Below are 17,393 nucleotides of genomic sequence, written 5' to 3' on the forward strand. Positions count from 1 at the left end.
GTAAGACTGGGCAGGATCTTAGCACTGATCTCACTGGATAATTGCACTTTGAAAACAAAAGAAGTCTGCTCCTCTTCTTATTATTGGGGCTCAGATCCTGATATTTTTTATGACAGTAAAGACTTTGACATAGAGAAAGCTCAGCATATGGGAAGAATTTTTTCTTTTGCTGTTTTGACCCTGTGAGTAGATATTAGAAATAATAATTCTAAAAAAAAAAAAACTGAGACATTAAGTTGGTGCCGTTTCTGTATTTCCTCTCTGAGTTTCCTTCAGTCCGGCTAGCCCTGCATGCTCATGAGCCCACCTAATCCACCCCACCCGTCTTTTAACAAGTGTAACCAAATATAGCACAAAGGCCCTCTGTGCTCCTTCATTGATAAACTTTCTATGAATAAGTGGTCAAAGAATTTTATAAAATAAAAAGAAGAGAGAAGATAAAGCATGGGTTTCCTATGAACACGTTGTTATTCTCCCAGCATAAACCTGCAGGGAGATGGAAAAGAGGAATCTTAGAGAATTTCCTATCTCACTTCAAGGTCTTAAAATTTTGGGCAGACGTATTCTGAAGTTGTCTTGAAAACTAATGAATTGATCTAAAATATATTGAGGCCCCTGTGTCCTAAGGCACCCAGAAAGGATGTAATGTTTAAGTACCATAAAATATTCTCTTTTAAGCTAGAGGTGGAAATAGGTCCATAGCAGAGTGTGTGCTTAGTGTACAATAGGCCCTTGATCTAGTACAACAGTAACAATAATAAATAAGTAAAACTGTCTGAAACCTTCTTTATCACTGATAATTAGCATTCATCTTTCTCTGTGGGTAGGTAACCCTTACACTGTAATAGCCAAGAGGAGGAAGTCTTTGGTGTCAGACTGTTTCACACAAAGAGTGAAAACCAATCTTTGTAACTTATGAGTGTGAGGGACATACTGACTTATAAAACAGGGTGGAATAGGCCATAAAGACTACTGAGACAGGGGTTCAGTCACTGCTAGGACTAGCTCTCTCTATCTGCTCCTTCACTGGTGGGGAAACTCCTGCATGCTACATGATTATAAAGAATGAACATTATAAAGAATGAAAGGGAACTTCTCTCTCTACTTCTATTTTAAAGAGATGGTAGAACAGGCTATGTAATCTCAGCACCCTGGAGGCAGAAGCAGGAAGAGCATGAAGTTGCAGGCTAACCTCATCTACACAGTGAGTTCTAAGATACTTTGGGCTCATACAGAGACCTGTCTCCAAACAAACAAAAAAGGTTCTGAAGATTCTGATAGTCCTGTCTTGTGTCACATGCCTACCTCACCATGGCTTCCATGCAATGAGGGCCCACAGCTAGCCTAGCTTGGACAGCACAGCCATCTTTCAGGCAGATGCATTGGAACTCTCTCTTAAAGAAAGAAGTTGTGGGTTTGGAGCCACTTAGAATCACCACTCTTTATTCAGTGTTGAAAAGGGAGCAATTGGGCAGGGGAAAAAGAGATGCCTAGTCACATAGCATTGAAGCAAGCGAGGGAATGGAGAAGGAAAAGTGGGAAGAGTGAAGGAGGTGGGCTTCAGTCAGGAGAAATTGGCTTCACACCAGGGAGGAAATCTGTCATGTCAACAGGCACTGGTCTCAGTCACGAAGCTACATAGCTTAAAGACCAGTGAAAAGACCCCACCCCCTCCAAAAATAAGATACTCTACAGGAGAAACATAGAAACTGGATGATTTGGTGAGAGACAGATCCATGGCAGAGAATCCAGCAATGCGATGGAGCTCGCTTTTGCCCTCCTGCCCTGGGTCTATTGGTAACCCTGAATTTTCTTGAGCTTCCCGAGTCATGCTAGCCTCTTTGAACTAAGAGTAGGAATATGCTGCTTGCTCTGCACTTGTTCCTAAAATAGCCCAACTATCCTAATTCTAATTTTCCTAAGAAGAAAGAAACCAAAACAAACGACTTGCCTTCTCTAATAACAGGTTTTAAAAAAAAATGGTGCTGTAACCACGTGAAGAACCCAAATTCTGAGGATTAGCCCTTCTGTGTCTAAATGTAAATATATTTCATAGATGTCCATAAAAATGAAGGGGCTCAATTATGTGTGCACTTGTAAAAAAAATTAGCAACTGACATCAGTATTCAGCATGGAGACATCAGCTTCAATAGTCCAGTTGTCCTCTTAGCTGGGGACTCCTTCAATGTCAGCATTCACAGGCACCCTCAATCACGTGGCTTTTCTCTTATTTCTCCTTCTCCGCCCTTCCAGATGATAGACATGATGTACTTTGTCATCATTATGCTGGTGGTACTGATGAGCTTTGGGGTCGCCAGACAAGCCATCCTCTTTCCCAATGAGGAGCCATCTTGGAAACTGGCCAAGAATATCTTCTACATGCCATATTGGATGATTTATGGGGAAGTGTTTGCAGACCAGATAGACCGTAAGCAAGTTTATGATTCTCATACACCAAAGTCAGGTATTTAACTTTGATTGAGTCACGTCTTTTCCAAGTCCATTCGTTTGTCCTCAATAAATGGCTCAAGATAGAGGGCCGATTCCTAGTTTGCTATCGTGGTGGAAACAATCGTTAAAGGTGAATATAATACCTTAGCAAAATAGCCATCATCTGTTTCTTCAGGTATGTCCTTCCTGTAATACAAATGGACATCTAGTAGACCAAAGTTGATACAAAAACTGAACCACTTTAAATGATCGAAGTTTGTGTATAACTCAAACTCTTGGGGTAAGGTATTTTTTATATTTCATCACTGGGAATATATTATGTCAAAACTACCCACTCCTACCTTAACCCTCACCTTGCTAGGCTTTAGAAAACAAATTCCTAGGGCTTGACTTTAGAACAAATAAACAATTCTCAATTTCATCATTAGAATTCAAGATTAAGGGCAAACATCTGTATGGTATTTTCCTCATGCTAAAAGCTATTCCCCAACAGTCTTTCTCATTGTTAAGAGCTATTGAGACACAGATGAAGCCAGAATTCATTACCAAGAAGTATGGAAAATGCCCATAGGTCATAGACCAAGTTGTTGGCTGTAGATGCTGAGGTGGGCGGGTATCTATACCCTAAAGTGATCTAGCGTGAACCAAGATGCCGCAGCCCCCGTACTGTCAGTCTACTAGATACGGAGTCTCTGCAAAAAACAACTCCTTTTGTGCGGAGTTGGGGGCAGCTGTAGTCCTGAGTCTGTTCCAGGGTTTTATTTGGACCAAATGTCAGGGCACACCAGGCATCAGGAAATGACTTGGGGAAGAAAGCGTCAGGGGAGAAGCATGTTTCAGTGTGAAGCTGAATCCCAGCAGCAGCTCCTTCTCACTTTCCCTGAGGAGTTCAACTCTGAAAATAACAACCCTCCAACACTGTTGAATTCACATTTTTTTCAGACATTTATTTTTTGCTGACAGATCAGCCATGTGAGCCCTGGACTGTGAACACGGATTAGGGTCAGGTAACCACATAGCTTACTAAAAGAGGGAGTAGAGTCTCGTCAGCACCCGCTCTCCCTCCTCATCCCAGGTGGGATGGGGCCTAGGACAAAAGACATCTGAGCTTGGAAGTCCTCGGGCCTGTGAAGAGCGTGGGTATCCTGGCAACAGAACACAGTTACACGTCATTTTCCCCTCCACGATAGATTCTAAACAAATACACTTTCCTTCTCAAAACACCTTATCTGAGGCTCTGAAGCAAGCGCGACTTTTTGGAACACCTAATTGGAACAAATATCTGTTCCATAAGACTTAGCCAACTCACAAAGGAAGAATTTTAGCTCCATCCTCCAGTTAGGGTATCTTTGGCTGACAGAAGAAGGCAGTTTCCCAGGGACAGGGATTTCCTGTAGAGAGCATCCTTTCAAATGGTCCCTCCAGGCCAAACAACACTTTAAAAGCTTGCTATGCTGATACTCCTTGGAGACAAGGCTATCACATACACACACATGCATGCACGCACGCACACATACACACGCGGAAATTGCTTTTCCACTTTGTTACATTATTTTGCCTTTTCAAATTGTCCCTTTTTCTCCAAGAATGAGAGGAAGTCCACATGGGCATTTGAACAATGTGGTATGGGGGAAAGGGGGAGAGGAAAAGGAAGGGGAGGTGTGGATGGGTTTTACAAATGGGATTCTGTCTGTCCCTCTACACGTGGCCATTTATTGATGTTGTACTATGAACCCAGCCTAGTGCAACAAACACTGCCATCCGCTGAACACAAGGATTTAGTATCGCTGTTCTAAAAGAAGGGCTGATTATAGTTTAGAACTTGAGATCTCCTCACCACCCCCAAAGACAGAATGGAGGTGTTTTGTGTGAAAAATGGACAAATTCCCCCAGCTCTGGGAATTAGATCTTGTGGCGCTCTATGTGTGTGAGGATAAATCTTGACCCCAAATCCCAAAATAGAACCGACCCAGCCTTAGGTGGATGCAACCTTCTTGAGACCCTGCCCTCTTCTGTGATCTTCTGAAGTTGGCCACAATGGCAGACTGTTCTAAGCTAAATCAGCCAGTTTTCTGTCTAGAGTTGCTAAACAGGATTCGTCCTTTCTCAAATGGATTTAGACAACTGTCCTCAAACCTCAAATAACATTCGACCAAGGTCACAGGACATCACTCTTCTATTAATGACTCAAATGCCTATACTATGGCACAAGGTGGGCCCGGTGGAGATTGGATGCCTGCCCCCACCCTTCGGAACTGCCCAGGAGAACCAGCAACAAACTATTTGAGAAAGGTACAAATCGTTCAAATCATCGCCGCTGCCCTCCAGTCTGTGGCCTCCTCTCTGTGCCGTGTGCAGGTTGGCGTGTGAAGCATGTATTCAGGCTGATAGGATTTCATACCCACCCGGACCCGCTGCCCTCCCATGGTCTACCAAGCCCCCACTGTAAATGTGCCCCGTGGATGTGCCCCGTGGGTGTGCCCTCGTGTGGCCCTTTCCCAGTGCTTCTCATTCCCACGCACCTCAGATAACTCATTCCTAACTTGATGCACGCGCTCCATATCTAGCTCTGGATGTTTTGACTTCTCCGTTGCTGGACCCATTTCATGTGAGGGGGTGGGGTGATCTCTTTCTGAACTGGGACTGATTGGTGTGAATATGCAATGGGACCTTCAGAATAGGTGACTCGTACCAATGTCACACCTCAGAATGGAGGACAGCTAGAATGCCCTCACTTCTGGGAGGCGGTGTTCCCTAAGTGTAGTATTTTGGGTATATATTTCATCTATTTTCCTGTTGTTTTAGACAGAAATTAACCTAAAAAATCCAAAGACCATGGGATGAAACCTGTGAGGTTACTTTCCAAATGTGCTTAAAAACTTGAGAAAAAAAATTGGAATCACATTTTTAAAATTCACAAAATGGCAAGTTCATTTGCCTTCTAAGTCATAATGGACTGACACAAATAACAGACCAAGCTTAGTCTAAATAACCCGACAGGCAAGGGTCTGGCTTCTGGCTTGGGAGCAGGGGCGTGCAAGGATGTGGTTAGAAGTAGAAGATGGTGCAAATGAAGAAGAGACAGCAGCCGTTTTCATTGTGGAGGTTGGGTCTCATGCCAATCTGATTTATGTGACCTGAACTTGCTGCTGTTGGCTAGTTAGTTGGTCGGTTGCTATTTGGGTTTTACTTTACTTGGTTGTTGCTGTTGTTGCTGCTGCTGTTGTTCAGATAGCCTGTAATTGACAGTAAGTACTCATGCTACGTATATTATCTTGCTAAGCCCAGCTAAGGGCTACCATAGTGACTTGGAGTCTGGGTTCTTAAATGTACCAACATTGCCTGGAGTCTATAACTCAATGGTAGAGCATTTGCCTTGTCCACAGGATGCTCTGAGTTCAATACCCAGTGCCACAAAATAATTCATTTCATTCCGTTAACTACACCAATACCAAACTACAACATTCTTCTGGGCGGTCTCATTAAAGTGACCCATACTGCGTGGCCTGTGAGGGCTAGCCAGGCCCCCACAGGTGCTTGGGAGGAAAACCCATTTCAAATGCAGAACAACAACAAAATACATAAATTCCCAGCAGTATCCACACCAAGGCTACAGTAAAATTAAACTTGAATGGTTTTTCCTGAGCTCAGAGATCTGGCTTGGTGGGCGGGGACCTTGGAAGTGCACCTGTGTTAGCAGAGGTGACAGGGTGTCTCCACATGCTCCAGCCTCTAGCTGCATGGGGGCTGCTTCTTCCTTACAGGGTGTTCTGCTGTGTATTCAGATTCCTCAGGCTGTACCAAGACAGGAGAGAAATGAATCATGCTCTTGAATGCATTAAATGCGGGTCTAAATTTAGGCCTCCTTTCTGCCTCTCTGGGTATTTTTACAAGTTTAGATAGTACTGGGGAAGCAGAATGTCCAGGACTTGCTTTTTACCATGACAGCTTAATATTACCTAGGCATTTCCCCCTCTGAATTAAATATCCAATCTTCTTAGTGCGTGGGTCATTTTTTTGTTCTTACTGCCTGGGGCTTTTTCATCTAAAATTAATAGGTAATCTGAAGGAGGAGGGGTTTCTTTGTTTCATTGTTTTAATTGATTGTTTGATTGAATACAACATTTTGCTGTTAAAATAACCCTTGCTCTTTGGTATACAGGTTGTCATTGTGGCTTTGACTCAAACCATGTGTATGGAAAGTACTGTCCTGAATTACTTTCCTGTCTCCAATTAATTGTTCCTGGGTTTGGCTATGAAAGTAGGACAGCTCAAGTGTCTGAAATACGCGTTCGATGGTGGACATAAAACACCAGGAGCCAGGAGGATGCGAGCTGTGCGCATCTCAGCTGTTTTGCCCCAGGTCTCAGAACTCTGGTCTCAGCTACTGCTTAGTATTTCAGACTGACCTCTAATGGCTTCGGAGCACAGGGTTGCCTACCGGCTAGAGCATAGGGCGCATTACCCGACCAGGAAGCGCACCCTGGGAAGGAAAGCTTGGGCCAGTGCCCACTTTGGGGAAAAGGGAAATTGTTCCATGAGGTTCTGTTTCACAAACTGCTAAGGAAGTTAGCCAATGCAGGGCTGTCTCTGAGAAAGTTGGGCCACACTATAACGGATACCCACATGACTTGTTTACCACTCCAGACTTGGGCTTCTGAGATTTACTGAAGAACAGAGCTATCTCTGCATTAGGCCCCCGCTGTGACCTGTATGCGTTCCGCTATCATGATATCCACGGTAATTTCCTCCCAGGCTGGCCTCTATTCGGAGTCCATTCTTCATTCAAAGGGTGTTTTCTTCTACCATGAGCTGCAAGGCAAAGTCTGGGAAGAAACATGAAAGAGACATTGCCTTCGAGGAACTTACAGTTCAGGAGGGGGCAACCTGCCGTTGCCAGCCTATGGATCGAGGAGACGCTAAACAAGGAAGTCAGTCAGTCCCACACGGAGTAGGAGCAAGGGTGTAATAGATGAGGCCTTGCGGAGAAGAAGAAGAAAGCTGAGCAGAGCCCTGAAATATGAGCAGATGTGTGCTAGGCAGATGGGAGCAGGGGTGTGAAGAGAGAATAGCATTCCAAACTGAGACCCAGAGTGGCAAGCTCCAGGCACAAAAAAAAAAAAAAAAAAAGATTTAGCATGGCTCGCTATAGAGTGAGAGGTAGGAGACAGGAAGCAGGACAGATGGGTCTGGAAGGAGAAGGAGAAGGAAAAGGAGAGGGAGATCGTGGGGAGGAAGGGAGATGGGAAGTGAGAGATGAAAGAACATCCCTAATGTGGTAGCGATGGGAAAGGTGGCAGCAGGAGACTGGAGGATGGTACCTTAGGAAGACCTAGGGCAAAGTCAGATGGTACCAAGGGTGTAGAAGAAATGGGCAGGGAGTCAAAATGGGGGAATGGGAACTTGCCCTGAGATCCCTGACTTAGTCTAAAGTATAAAAACCATAGAGAAACTTGGGAAGATAAATATGCATGGGGCTGGTGTCCCATTGGGGTTATATTGAGTTTGTAAATCCTGTACAGAGTCCAGGGAAGCCATGAAGCTCAACAGGGTGTGCTGAAATATAGAACGAATTAAATATGAAACGGGGGACTGAGAAGATGGCTCCATGATTAGCGTTTGCTGTTTTTTCTGTGGGCCCCAAATTGAGTCCCCAGCACCCACATCGGGCAGTTCACAAATTCCTGCAGCTCCAGTCCCAGGGGATATGAAACCCTCTCCTGGCCTCTGCTGGTACCTGCATGCATATTCTACACATACAGACAAGCAGGTGCATACATATACATGTAAATAAAGGTTGATTAATTAATTTAAAAGACCTTCACTGGATGGGCAGATTTTAGGATAAATGTCTTTTTCTGTGAAAGCCAAGATGGATGAGCACAAGTAGAGAACACAGTAGAGAGAGAAGAGCAGCTGGGGTAGGGCACCAACCACAGAATCACAAAAATGGCAAAGCTTACCAAGAGAAAAGGGTCAACTTGGTGGATGGTTAGAAGAGTCCCTGGTGACCTCTTTGCTAAGAATTTTCATTTCTGTGCTAGGGTTCCAGCCTCTCCTGAGATGGATAATTCTCCAGTCATTTGAAGAGACCTTTCTTCAAAGCCTGGTTACTCCAGTACCTTTAACAGAATACTTTTGATCCACCCTGGTTGGCATGACTTCAAAATCCAAATATTGTCTACTCTACCGTAACCCCTCTAAGTGAGTCCTAGGTAGCCCCACAGAAGAAGAGCTTCCAGGGGTATAATACATCTTGAATTCCCATAACTTTCTCTTAGTCTTCTATACTAAACCCCCAAAATTTGTAATGAGAAGAAATATTGAGCTCCCATCTGTCTGTGGGAACTATTTTGTCACCCAATTGCGAATTTCTGGGTAGCGAAAAGCAACATAAGAAGTATTTGTCCCTTTCAACAGAGACAAGTCAGTAGACTTCCTTAAAAGTGCTTTTTAATCTTGTCCTCTTCAACAAGTACAAAATATTAGGTTAGAAAGCAGGAGTTGGTTAGGGTAAGAAAAGACTCCCAAATCAGCAACAATGACGGAAACCAGACCTGCAGAAAGGTTGTGTGTGTGTCAATAGAACAGAAGCAAGTAAGTTACTGAGCAAGCTTTGAGATAAAATTAGTTGTAAAAAATACCAGTTCTCACTCTGCCTAGCTGTAAAAGGCTGCAGCCTAGGAAAGGTAACCACTGCAGGATGAACAGTAGAGACAGCTGCATGGAGAGAGGGCAACCCTCAATGACGCTACATGTTCCACCGTCTATAATCTTATGGGAAAAAAAGATACAAGAACTGTCTGGTTCTAACCCCAAGCTGTTGACTTTGTGGCTGGGACAACAAATTGAGTGCTAGCTACCATCCTCAAAGAAAACGTAAGTGGACTAAGCCAGTGAAGGGCACCCCCTAACTGAAAGGGAAGAAAAGCTGCACTTTGAGGCCAGAGCAGGATTTGAACTCTCCACGCTGGAGAGATGAAAGAGAAGATGCCAAGAGGCACCGGATTTCCCAAATGAATCTCTAGGCATACCATAATCTGGAACCTCAAATCTGAGCGTGGTTTGACCCAGAATCTTTGAAGTACGAAAGGACTATACTTAGGACAAACAAAGGGAATGCTTTCTACAAAGGACATTTAATATTTATGCCCCCAAAGATATGACAAAAAGTCACATATTTTGATAAGCTTTTGATTTTCTTTCATTTCACCCTCCTGCCCCGTGTCTATATTTCCTCCCCACTTTCCAGTTAAACCCTACCCCCACTTTTCCCATTTCCCCTTCATAGCACCTGTTCCTACTATCCCCCTCTCTAGAGCTCCTCCCCGCCCTCCAGCCCTCCATGGTCCCTTTTACTTTCCTGGCTTATGCAGTTACTCCAGGTTTTATGCTCACCTCTAAAGGCTCAGAGCTAGAAACAAATAAGAGAGAATGTGAGGCAGAGTCTGGGCTACCTCACGCAGAATGCTACTTTCCAGTTCCATCTGTTTACCTGCAAATTTCACGATTTCCTTTTTCCTGTGTAGCTGAATAAAAATCCCATTGTGTAAATGGACCCCATTTTCATTATCCATTCATCAGCTGAAGGACATATAAATTGTTTCCATTTCTTAGGTATTGGGAATAGAGCAGAAAACTGACAACAACCAAAAGCCTACATTTTTATATTCCCAGATAAATCATTTTATTTTTGAAGGAAAAATAATAGGATGAGGAAGTAGAAGATGGTTCTTTCATAAAATGGAGTGTGCACATCACAGAAATGGCAAGGATAAACCAGGCATGGTAGTGCAAGCCTGTAATCCCTGCACTCATGAGGCAGAGGCAGGTGGATTTTGCATTTGAGGCCAGCCTAGGCTATCACACACATACACACACACACACACACACACACACAGAGAGAGAGAGAGAGAGAGAGAGAGAGAGAGAGGGAGAGCGCTAACATAGTGTATAACCTCGTAGCACATTAATAAACATAGGCATCCAGTTGGCAATGTGGTGGATACCTGGTCCCCCCTCACCCCTTTTTCCAGGTTTTGCACCCACCCCTCTGTTTCCATGGTCTGTAATACTGGGCTTACATTCAGATAACTGGCCCCAGAATTTTTGCAGTCTCTTCGTTACCCAGAAAGCCTAAGGTGACCTGAGAGTGGGGATCCCAGGAAATCCTGCACCTTGCTTCACCTGTTAAATGTGGGGAATATAAACACTTAGCTGTTTTGACTCTTGTTGAAGCCTGCAAACTCCTACTTTGAGGCTACAGAATACCTTCCCGAAAGTGAGGCACAGCCCATACCCTGGAGCTCCCAGTGGGATGGGGTATGGACTCCAGCTTTACCTGAAGTTGCACTTTTTTTTCCTGGCCTTTCATTCTCCACACACACACACACACACATTCTCCACACCCACTGTGCATATTCCCTTCAGTAAATAAATCACACTCATTTTAAAGCTCTCCTCAGCGAAGGAGAAAGTTTCTGGAAGAAACTGATTTGGGATAGGCCCTCAGACTCTAAGTCTCCTCAGCGAAAACCCAACATCGTTCACACTGGAGACACCTTTCCAGCAAGGTAGGAAACCGTGAGCATCCTGGATTATACATAGAGCAGATGGCTCGGGCAACCACCCACATTTACAATGTGACAGTCAGCTCTCCCATTACCCACTTCTTAGTTTTGTACTGGTATAACAAAATCCCCAAGGCTTGACAATAAAAAGAGACACACACCTATTATCCCAGCACTTGAAGGTTGAAACTGGAGACTCACAAATTTGATTTAAAAAAAACATCTAAAAGTCTGAAAGAGAGATAAAAGCCAAGAAAAGGAAGAAAAGGAGAAGAGAGAAGGGGAGGGCTTGTGTGTTTAGTTCCTCAGTTTCATGAACAAAACCAGCTAGACACTGGCATCTTCTGGGCTCTGGTAAGGGCTTCATGATGGATGCTGTCATAATGGTGGGAACATGTGAGAAAGAAATCACACGGCAATACAAGAAACAAGAGACTAGCAAAGAGCCGGGCTCACCCTGTTTTTATAAAACTCCACTCTTAAGAGAAGGAACCCACTCTGCATAACTGCTATTAATGGCTTTGGGGAACTCTCTCCGCAACCTAAGTACCTCCGAGGGGCCCCCAGCTCTTAAAGGTTTCCCTATCTCAACATCACCAGATAGCATACCAAGCTGACAGTACATGACCTTGAAAGGTCAAATCACACAAGTTCCAGCATTATAGAGGCTGTGCATGGTAGCACAGACCTGAAATCCCAACAGCTGAGGAAGGATTGAGACCCTGACCCAAAACAAAAAGAAAAAAAAAAACACATCAACATGGCTGATAGAAAGATGACCATACCCTCTTTAATAGCTGCAATCAGCAGCTGTAATAAAAGACACATTGTTCCCAGGAGTCTCTTCAAGAAGTCATGCTTGACGCTGAAAGAGTCACTCCAGTCTATTCTGCATTCTTAAAGTCTTGCTTTGTACCCACATGGCCTGTGAAGAAAAAGGAAAATATTTGGATATAGTCCTGCCTTTAAGGAATTTGTAAGCCAGGCCAGATAAGTGTGAGCAATTTTTTTTCCAGAAATGACTAGATGTTGTTTCAGGGCAATATGGTCTCTGTCATAGTTAGCAGTGTTTCCATTTTACCCCCAAAGTTGTCCTAGACAATAAGCAAACCAGTGTGTACAGCTATGTGTCAATAAAACTTTATTTACAAGAACAAAAGGCGGGTCAGATCAGCCAGGCAGACTGATTAGACTTCTGACTAAGCCAACAGGTCATGTAAGTATATGGTTTCCTTCCTACAGTGATCCATTGAACTTCAGGATGGAATCAGTTTCCTCACTACTCAAATTTTCTTCAAAGGCATTAGATGTGCTTACCTCCTGGGACTATGTTATTCTACTGCTCCAAATAAAATGGCCCGGTAAAGAGGAGGACATCAGTTGTTGCCTGGGTTCATATATGTAGAAGGAAACCACACAACTTCTAGGGTGAACTCTGCTCCAAGACCACAAATTCAGATGCTGACAGGAAGTCAGTGTTTACCTTATAATTCCACTTATTTCAATTTTGAATTTATCCTCTTAAAACTGGGAGGCGATTACTGCCTGAGGCTATGGAGAAAGGTTTAGGATGGGAGGGGCAGGATGTAGGGCTGACTTGCTAGTCCATATAGCTTCCTGCTGAAAGTCAATGTATCTCTTCCAGCCCTGCAAAGTTAGATTGTCTCTCCACAGTCCCAGATTCCAGAAACTTTCTCTCCCAAAAAACCTGCTACTTATAGCAGAAGTCTCGGGATCGCACAGCCTGGTCCCATGAAACCCAGGTGCACTGACATTCACTCTCGTCCACACTCACATCTATGTGCAGACTCCCATTGTCTCTTCTGTAGCTGTAGTAATAAGGGCGGCGGGGCTGCGTCCCCAACACCCCAGCCGCCTGCTCGGCTAGCTTTTGCCCCGAAATAATTACACACAAACTGTATTCATTTAAACACTGCTTGGCCCATTAGCTCTAGCCCTTACTTGCTAATTCTGATATCCCGATCAACCCATCTCTAATAAACTGTGTAGCTCCGGTCTTACCAGGAAAGATTCAGCATGTCTGACCTGGCAGCTTGCTTCATCGTGCGCGTCTGCCCTGGAGAGCGGAGCATGGCGTCTCTCTGAGGCATCTGCTCCTGAGAGGAGAGCTGTGGAGTCTGAGCTTACTTCCTCTTCCTCCCAGCATTCTGTTCTGTTTACTCCTCCCACCTATCTTCTAACCAATGAGGGCCAAGCATTTTCTTTTTATTTAACCAATGACCTTCCTCCATCATGTAGCCCTGCTTTAGTCAGGACATTGAGTATGCTCCCCCAAATCTTGCTTTCTGTGTTCCCTTCTACAAACATTCTCAGGTCCCTGAGAATTTATAAGAGAATAGCTTGAGGGCTGGAGAGATGGCTCAGCCATTAAAGGCTAGGCTCACAACCAAAAATATAAGAGAATAGCCTGAAAGATAGACAGGCTTTCTCTGAGTTCTCGATGATAACTCTCCTAGCCATGAAATGCTGAGAACAAAGCTAACACCTGGTCCAAAGGCAGGAATGGGAAGTGACAGGCTTGTCATCCCTGTATCCACAGGGGACTGGCTTCGGGACTTCACCTCATCCTGTGGCTACCAAAATCCACAGATGTCCAAGTCCTTTATACAAAGCAACTTAGGCACATCCTCCTGTATCCTTTTAGGTTATCTCCAAATTGCAAATGCCCAAAACAGTATAAATGCTAAGAACATGCTTATTCTCTCTTACATGTTTGGTGCAGACAATGTTTGTCGTCCCCCCACCCCACCCCAGTGTTTTCCTTCCATTTCTGGCTAATGCAGAGCCTTCAGAAACAGTGAGCCAATTCTATCTCAAAAATCTTACCCCCACCACATTAATTTAGCCATCTTATTATTCAAAACTAGGTGTTGCCAATGTGCAGATTCCGGAATGTTGTGCATAAACTATGCTTCTAAGGGAAATTACATGTGAAGAATGACAATCTGTAGCCCCGTCGTTCTAACTCATGTCTCTGTGTGTCCACGAGGGTTTTATAGAGTCGAGGGATGACAGTGGAAAATCCTTCTAGAACACTCTCGTGGTAGAACCACCTGTGACAGAACTGTGCTATCTAGTATCAGAGCTGCTGATCTCCCATGCTTCTACTTGAAATATGGCCAGCGCGAATGAAGGACTAGCATTTCTATTTTATCTTGTTTTAATTAGTTGGGATTTGAACTCGAGCAGCTGTAGATCCCGAGTGGGTGCCATATCGGACAGCTCAGCCCTAGAACAAAAAGCTTCTTTTATTATGCCAACTCCATGGGAGCAAAAACCACCTCTCTCTGTTCGCTGCTGTAGCTTCAGCGGCTCAAGCTGTGTCTGGCACAAAGAAGCAACTCAGAAAGTCTCCCGTGCATGATTAAACATCCCAGAGCAAGACACAGAGAAAAGCGGTGTTGTCAACAGCTTTAAATAACCAACCAAACAAGCAGATTCCAGTGAGCAGGCCCATGGAGCTAGAGAAATCAGGGTGCCGTGAATGTCAGGCCTGACAGTGGAAAGGAACTGAGTGTTTACAAAGGAACTACAATGGGTTAAATTTAAAGGCCTGATCATGGGCTCAGAGCACAGGCATGCACGCTGTGAGGAGTAAAAGGGAGAAACAAACGTGTCCTGAGAGGGAATCCAAGAGTTGATAACAACCTGAAACTTAGCCGAGGGTGTCCTTTAGAAAATTATAGCCAGGCTCAAGGAACAGATTTGGGACAAAGCCTTCGTTCTAATATGTACACAGAGATTAGCTGTTAGACGTCTATAAAAATGGGGGGGGGAGGTCCTTCATTGTGAGAGCACCGAGAAAGGGAGGGAGGGTTGTATGAGCCTAGCAGCAGGTCAGAACAGGCCCTGCTAAGCCCCCCTGCTCTAAGCAGTCCCACCCTGGAGGTAACTGCATCCTGTAACCACAGCCTTTCCAAACGCACAGCGTTCTGACCGAACACAGTAAGCCAGATGGTTGATCTCCGCAGAAAGCCGAGCCAAGGATGCCCACTTTGATTTTTAACGGATCTGTATTAACAACAGCCAACAAATAGATGTTCTGCACCCGGGTTAACAGTTAGCAGACCATGCCAGCAAGCACCTACATTAATTGCCCTAGAATGTGGCAGAGTTCATAAAAGCCTGGAGGCAGTGTGTAAGGAAGAAAGGTGCCACAAATTTGGAAAGATGATGTCCCCTGCAGCAAATAACTTCCTGCAGCTCCATTTATGGCCATATCTGCCAAGGGATGATTAACTGAAACTTGCCTGACTTTGGGCTAAGTATTGGGCTAGAATGTCCGGTCCCTGGTTCAGGATGAGTTTAGAAGACACCAGTAGATTGCGGTCTACTGTAGAATTTTGAACCTTTGTCTTAACAGCATCCTCTGTTCTGGTAGATAACTATTTCTTGATCTTAGCAGTAGTGACACTGGAAATATAAGCTCTCTGGGTCCTTCTATGTGAGCATTAAATCTTACCATCTAATACAGGAAGGAATGCAGGGAACAGCCTGCTATCCTCAGTCTGAATGGGTCCATTCAGTGATACTGAACACTTCCGGATGTTCGGCTCTCTGCCAGAAACGGAGGTTAAAAAGGGACTTTACTTCTTTGCCTTTGAAGAACACTTAATGGGGAAGATTGGCATAGAAGCAGACCATTACAAATTGGTGTGATTTGTTTCCATAGGGGTGACTTACAAGGACTTCCCTTGAAAGAAAGGGGAACACAATTTAGTTTAGCAGTAGGCTCAGGGAGCCACAGCTCAGCAAAAAGGCAGAGCAGTGGGCAGTCAGAGGCATCTGCCTGGTGATAAGAATTCAGCCGGATTATGAATGGTACTAGGAGTTTTTCAGACAGACAAACCATTCTAAAGAGAGGACTGTCATGTCCAGTCAGAGAGAGATGACTAAGCATGCCAGGTGTTAGCGGATGGGGCTGGAAAGAGCAAAGACAGGAGGTCTCCCCACTCTGCCAGCCACGAACTAATCTCCAGGTTAGTGCCCCATACAAGGCACTCCCAGGCCTCCTGAACCTACCCTAGTTGGACGTGTTGTTTTCATCGAGTTTCTTAGGTGACCACTTGCTGCATTATCTGTGTTCTTAGCGGAGGAGCTGGGACTAGAGGCTGTGTCCGTCTTTCCTACTAGCGTTTGAAGGAATGAATGGAGGAGATGAGGTTAGGAAGACAGATTGCTAAGAAACACTTTCTGTGCCAAGCGAAGAAATGTGGGTCTCTTCACAGTTCATCTTGTGTGCAGCCTCTTTCTAAGTGAGATCTCTAACTTAGAAAAGCCAAGTGAGAGAGGAACAGAGAGATCATGCTCATTTCAGGGAAGCCAGAGAAGGCAGGCAAATGCTCTTGTTCCAAAACTCCCCTGACTGAGGACTAGCAAGCTTCCCTTGGAAGAGCCAGAATCCCCTGGCCGGGTCAAACCTGCAGACTCATCTCTCCTTAGTGCAAAGTATTTGTGCGTTTAATCATAACTCTCCAAATCGCTGAAATCAGCATTCAGGGACGGAGAGCTGGAAGCTGGACAGGAAATGTCGCAGCAGATGGCTCAGGCTGGATGGAGTGGGCTTTGAGCAGCCAGAGGGCAGCATGAGGCAACTGTGTGGCTGCGGGGCCCAGGCATGCTGGAGGAGAAGGGCTGTGTCTGCATGGCAGTTTCCCCAAGCACCTTGGTGGATAGCTTGCTTTCTCCAAAAACCGTCTTTATGCTGCCCGCGGGACGTTTCTAATGCTGTGTGAAGTAGCAAGATTACTGGAAGCCCAAGTTCCTCCCCAGACCAGCATTGACAGTTTAGCCTGTATTTTCCTTCTGCGTCCACCCTTCTCTCTTTAGGCCCCACAGGAGGGAGGAGTGGAGGAAGAAAAGCCAATGCATATCTCTCTCTCTCTCTCTCTCTCTCTCTCTCCCTCCCTCCCTCCCTCCCTCCATCTCTCTCCATCTCTCTCTCCTTCCCTCCCTCCCTCTCTCTCTCTCTCTCTCTCTCCCTCCATCTTTCTCTCTCTCTCTCCCTCCATCTCTCTCCATCTCTCTCCTTCCCTCCCTCTCTCTCTCTCTTTCTCTCTCTCTCTCCCTCCATCTTTCTCTCTCTCTCTCTCTCTCTCTCTCTCTCTCTCTCTCTCTCTCTCTCTCTCTCTTCTCCCCCTCTCCACACTTTCTGCTTTTTTTAAAATTCGTTGTCCATCCTTTGCAATCCTGCAAACACATCAGACATGTCTCAGGACTGCCACAAGAAGCTGAAATATACCCACAGAAGCTTTCTTGTGACCACAGAAAAATCTCCCAGGATCTGGGGTGGTAGGACACTCTCTAGTATGTTCAAGATTGTGGGTTTAGTCCCTAACACTGCCAAATAAA

The 17,393-nt window shown here is 44.9% G+C and overlaps 1 protein-coding gene across 29 annotated transcripts in view; it reads left to right on the forward strand.

Annotated features, from left to right (window-relative positions):
- Trpm3 (transient receptor potential cation channel subfamily M member 3) overlaps positions 1-17,393 on the forward strand; it is a 787,998-nt gene that overhangs the window by 728,447 nt on the left and 42,158 nt on the right. For 18 of the 29 annotated variants that reach the window (XM_075973702.1, XM_075973688.1, XM_075973693.1 and 15 more), the window contains one exon: positions 2,254-2,428. In XM_075973702.1, coding sequence (XP_075829817.1) covers positions 2,254-2,428 — 175 coding nt within the window. Of the gene's footprint in view, positions 1-2,253; positions 2,465-17,393 lie in introns of all 29 variants that reach the window. The other 11 variants (XM_075973689.1, XM_075973700.1, XM_075973706.1 and 8 more) reach the window with 1 other exon arrangement.

This window comes from Microtus pennsylvanicus, chromosome 5 (genome assembly GCF_037038515.1).
Source record: "Microtus pennsylvanicus isolate mMicPen1 chromosome 5, mMicPen1.hap1, whole genome shotgun sequence".
NCBI lineage: Eukaryota > Metazoa > Chordata > Mammalia > Rodentia > Cricetidae > Microtus > Microtus pennsylvanicus.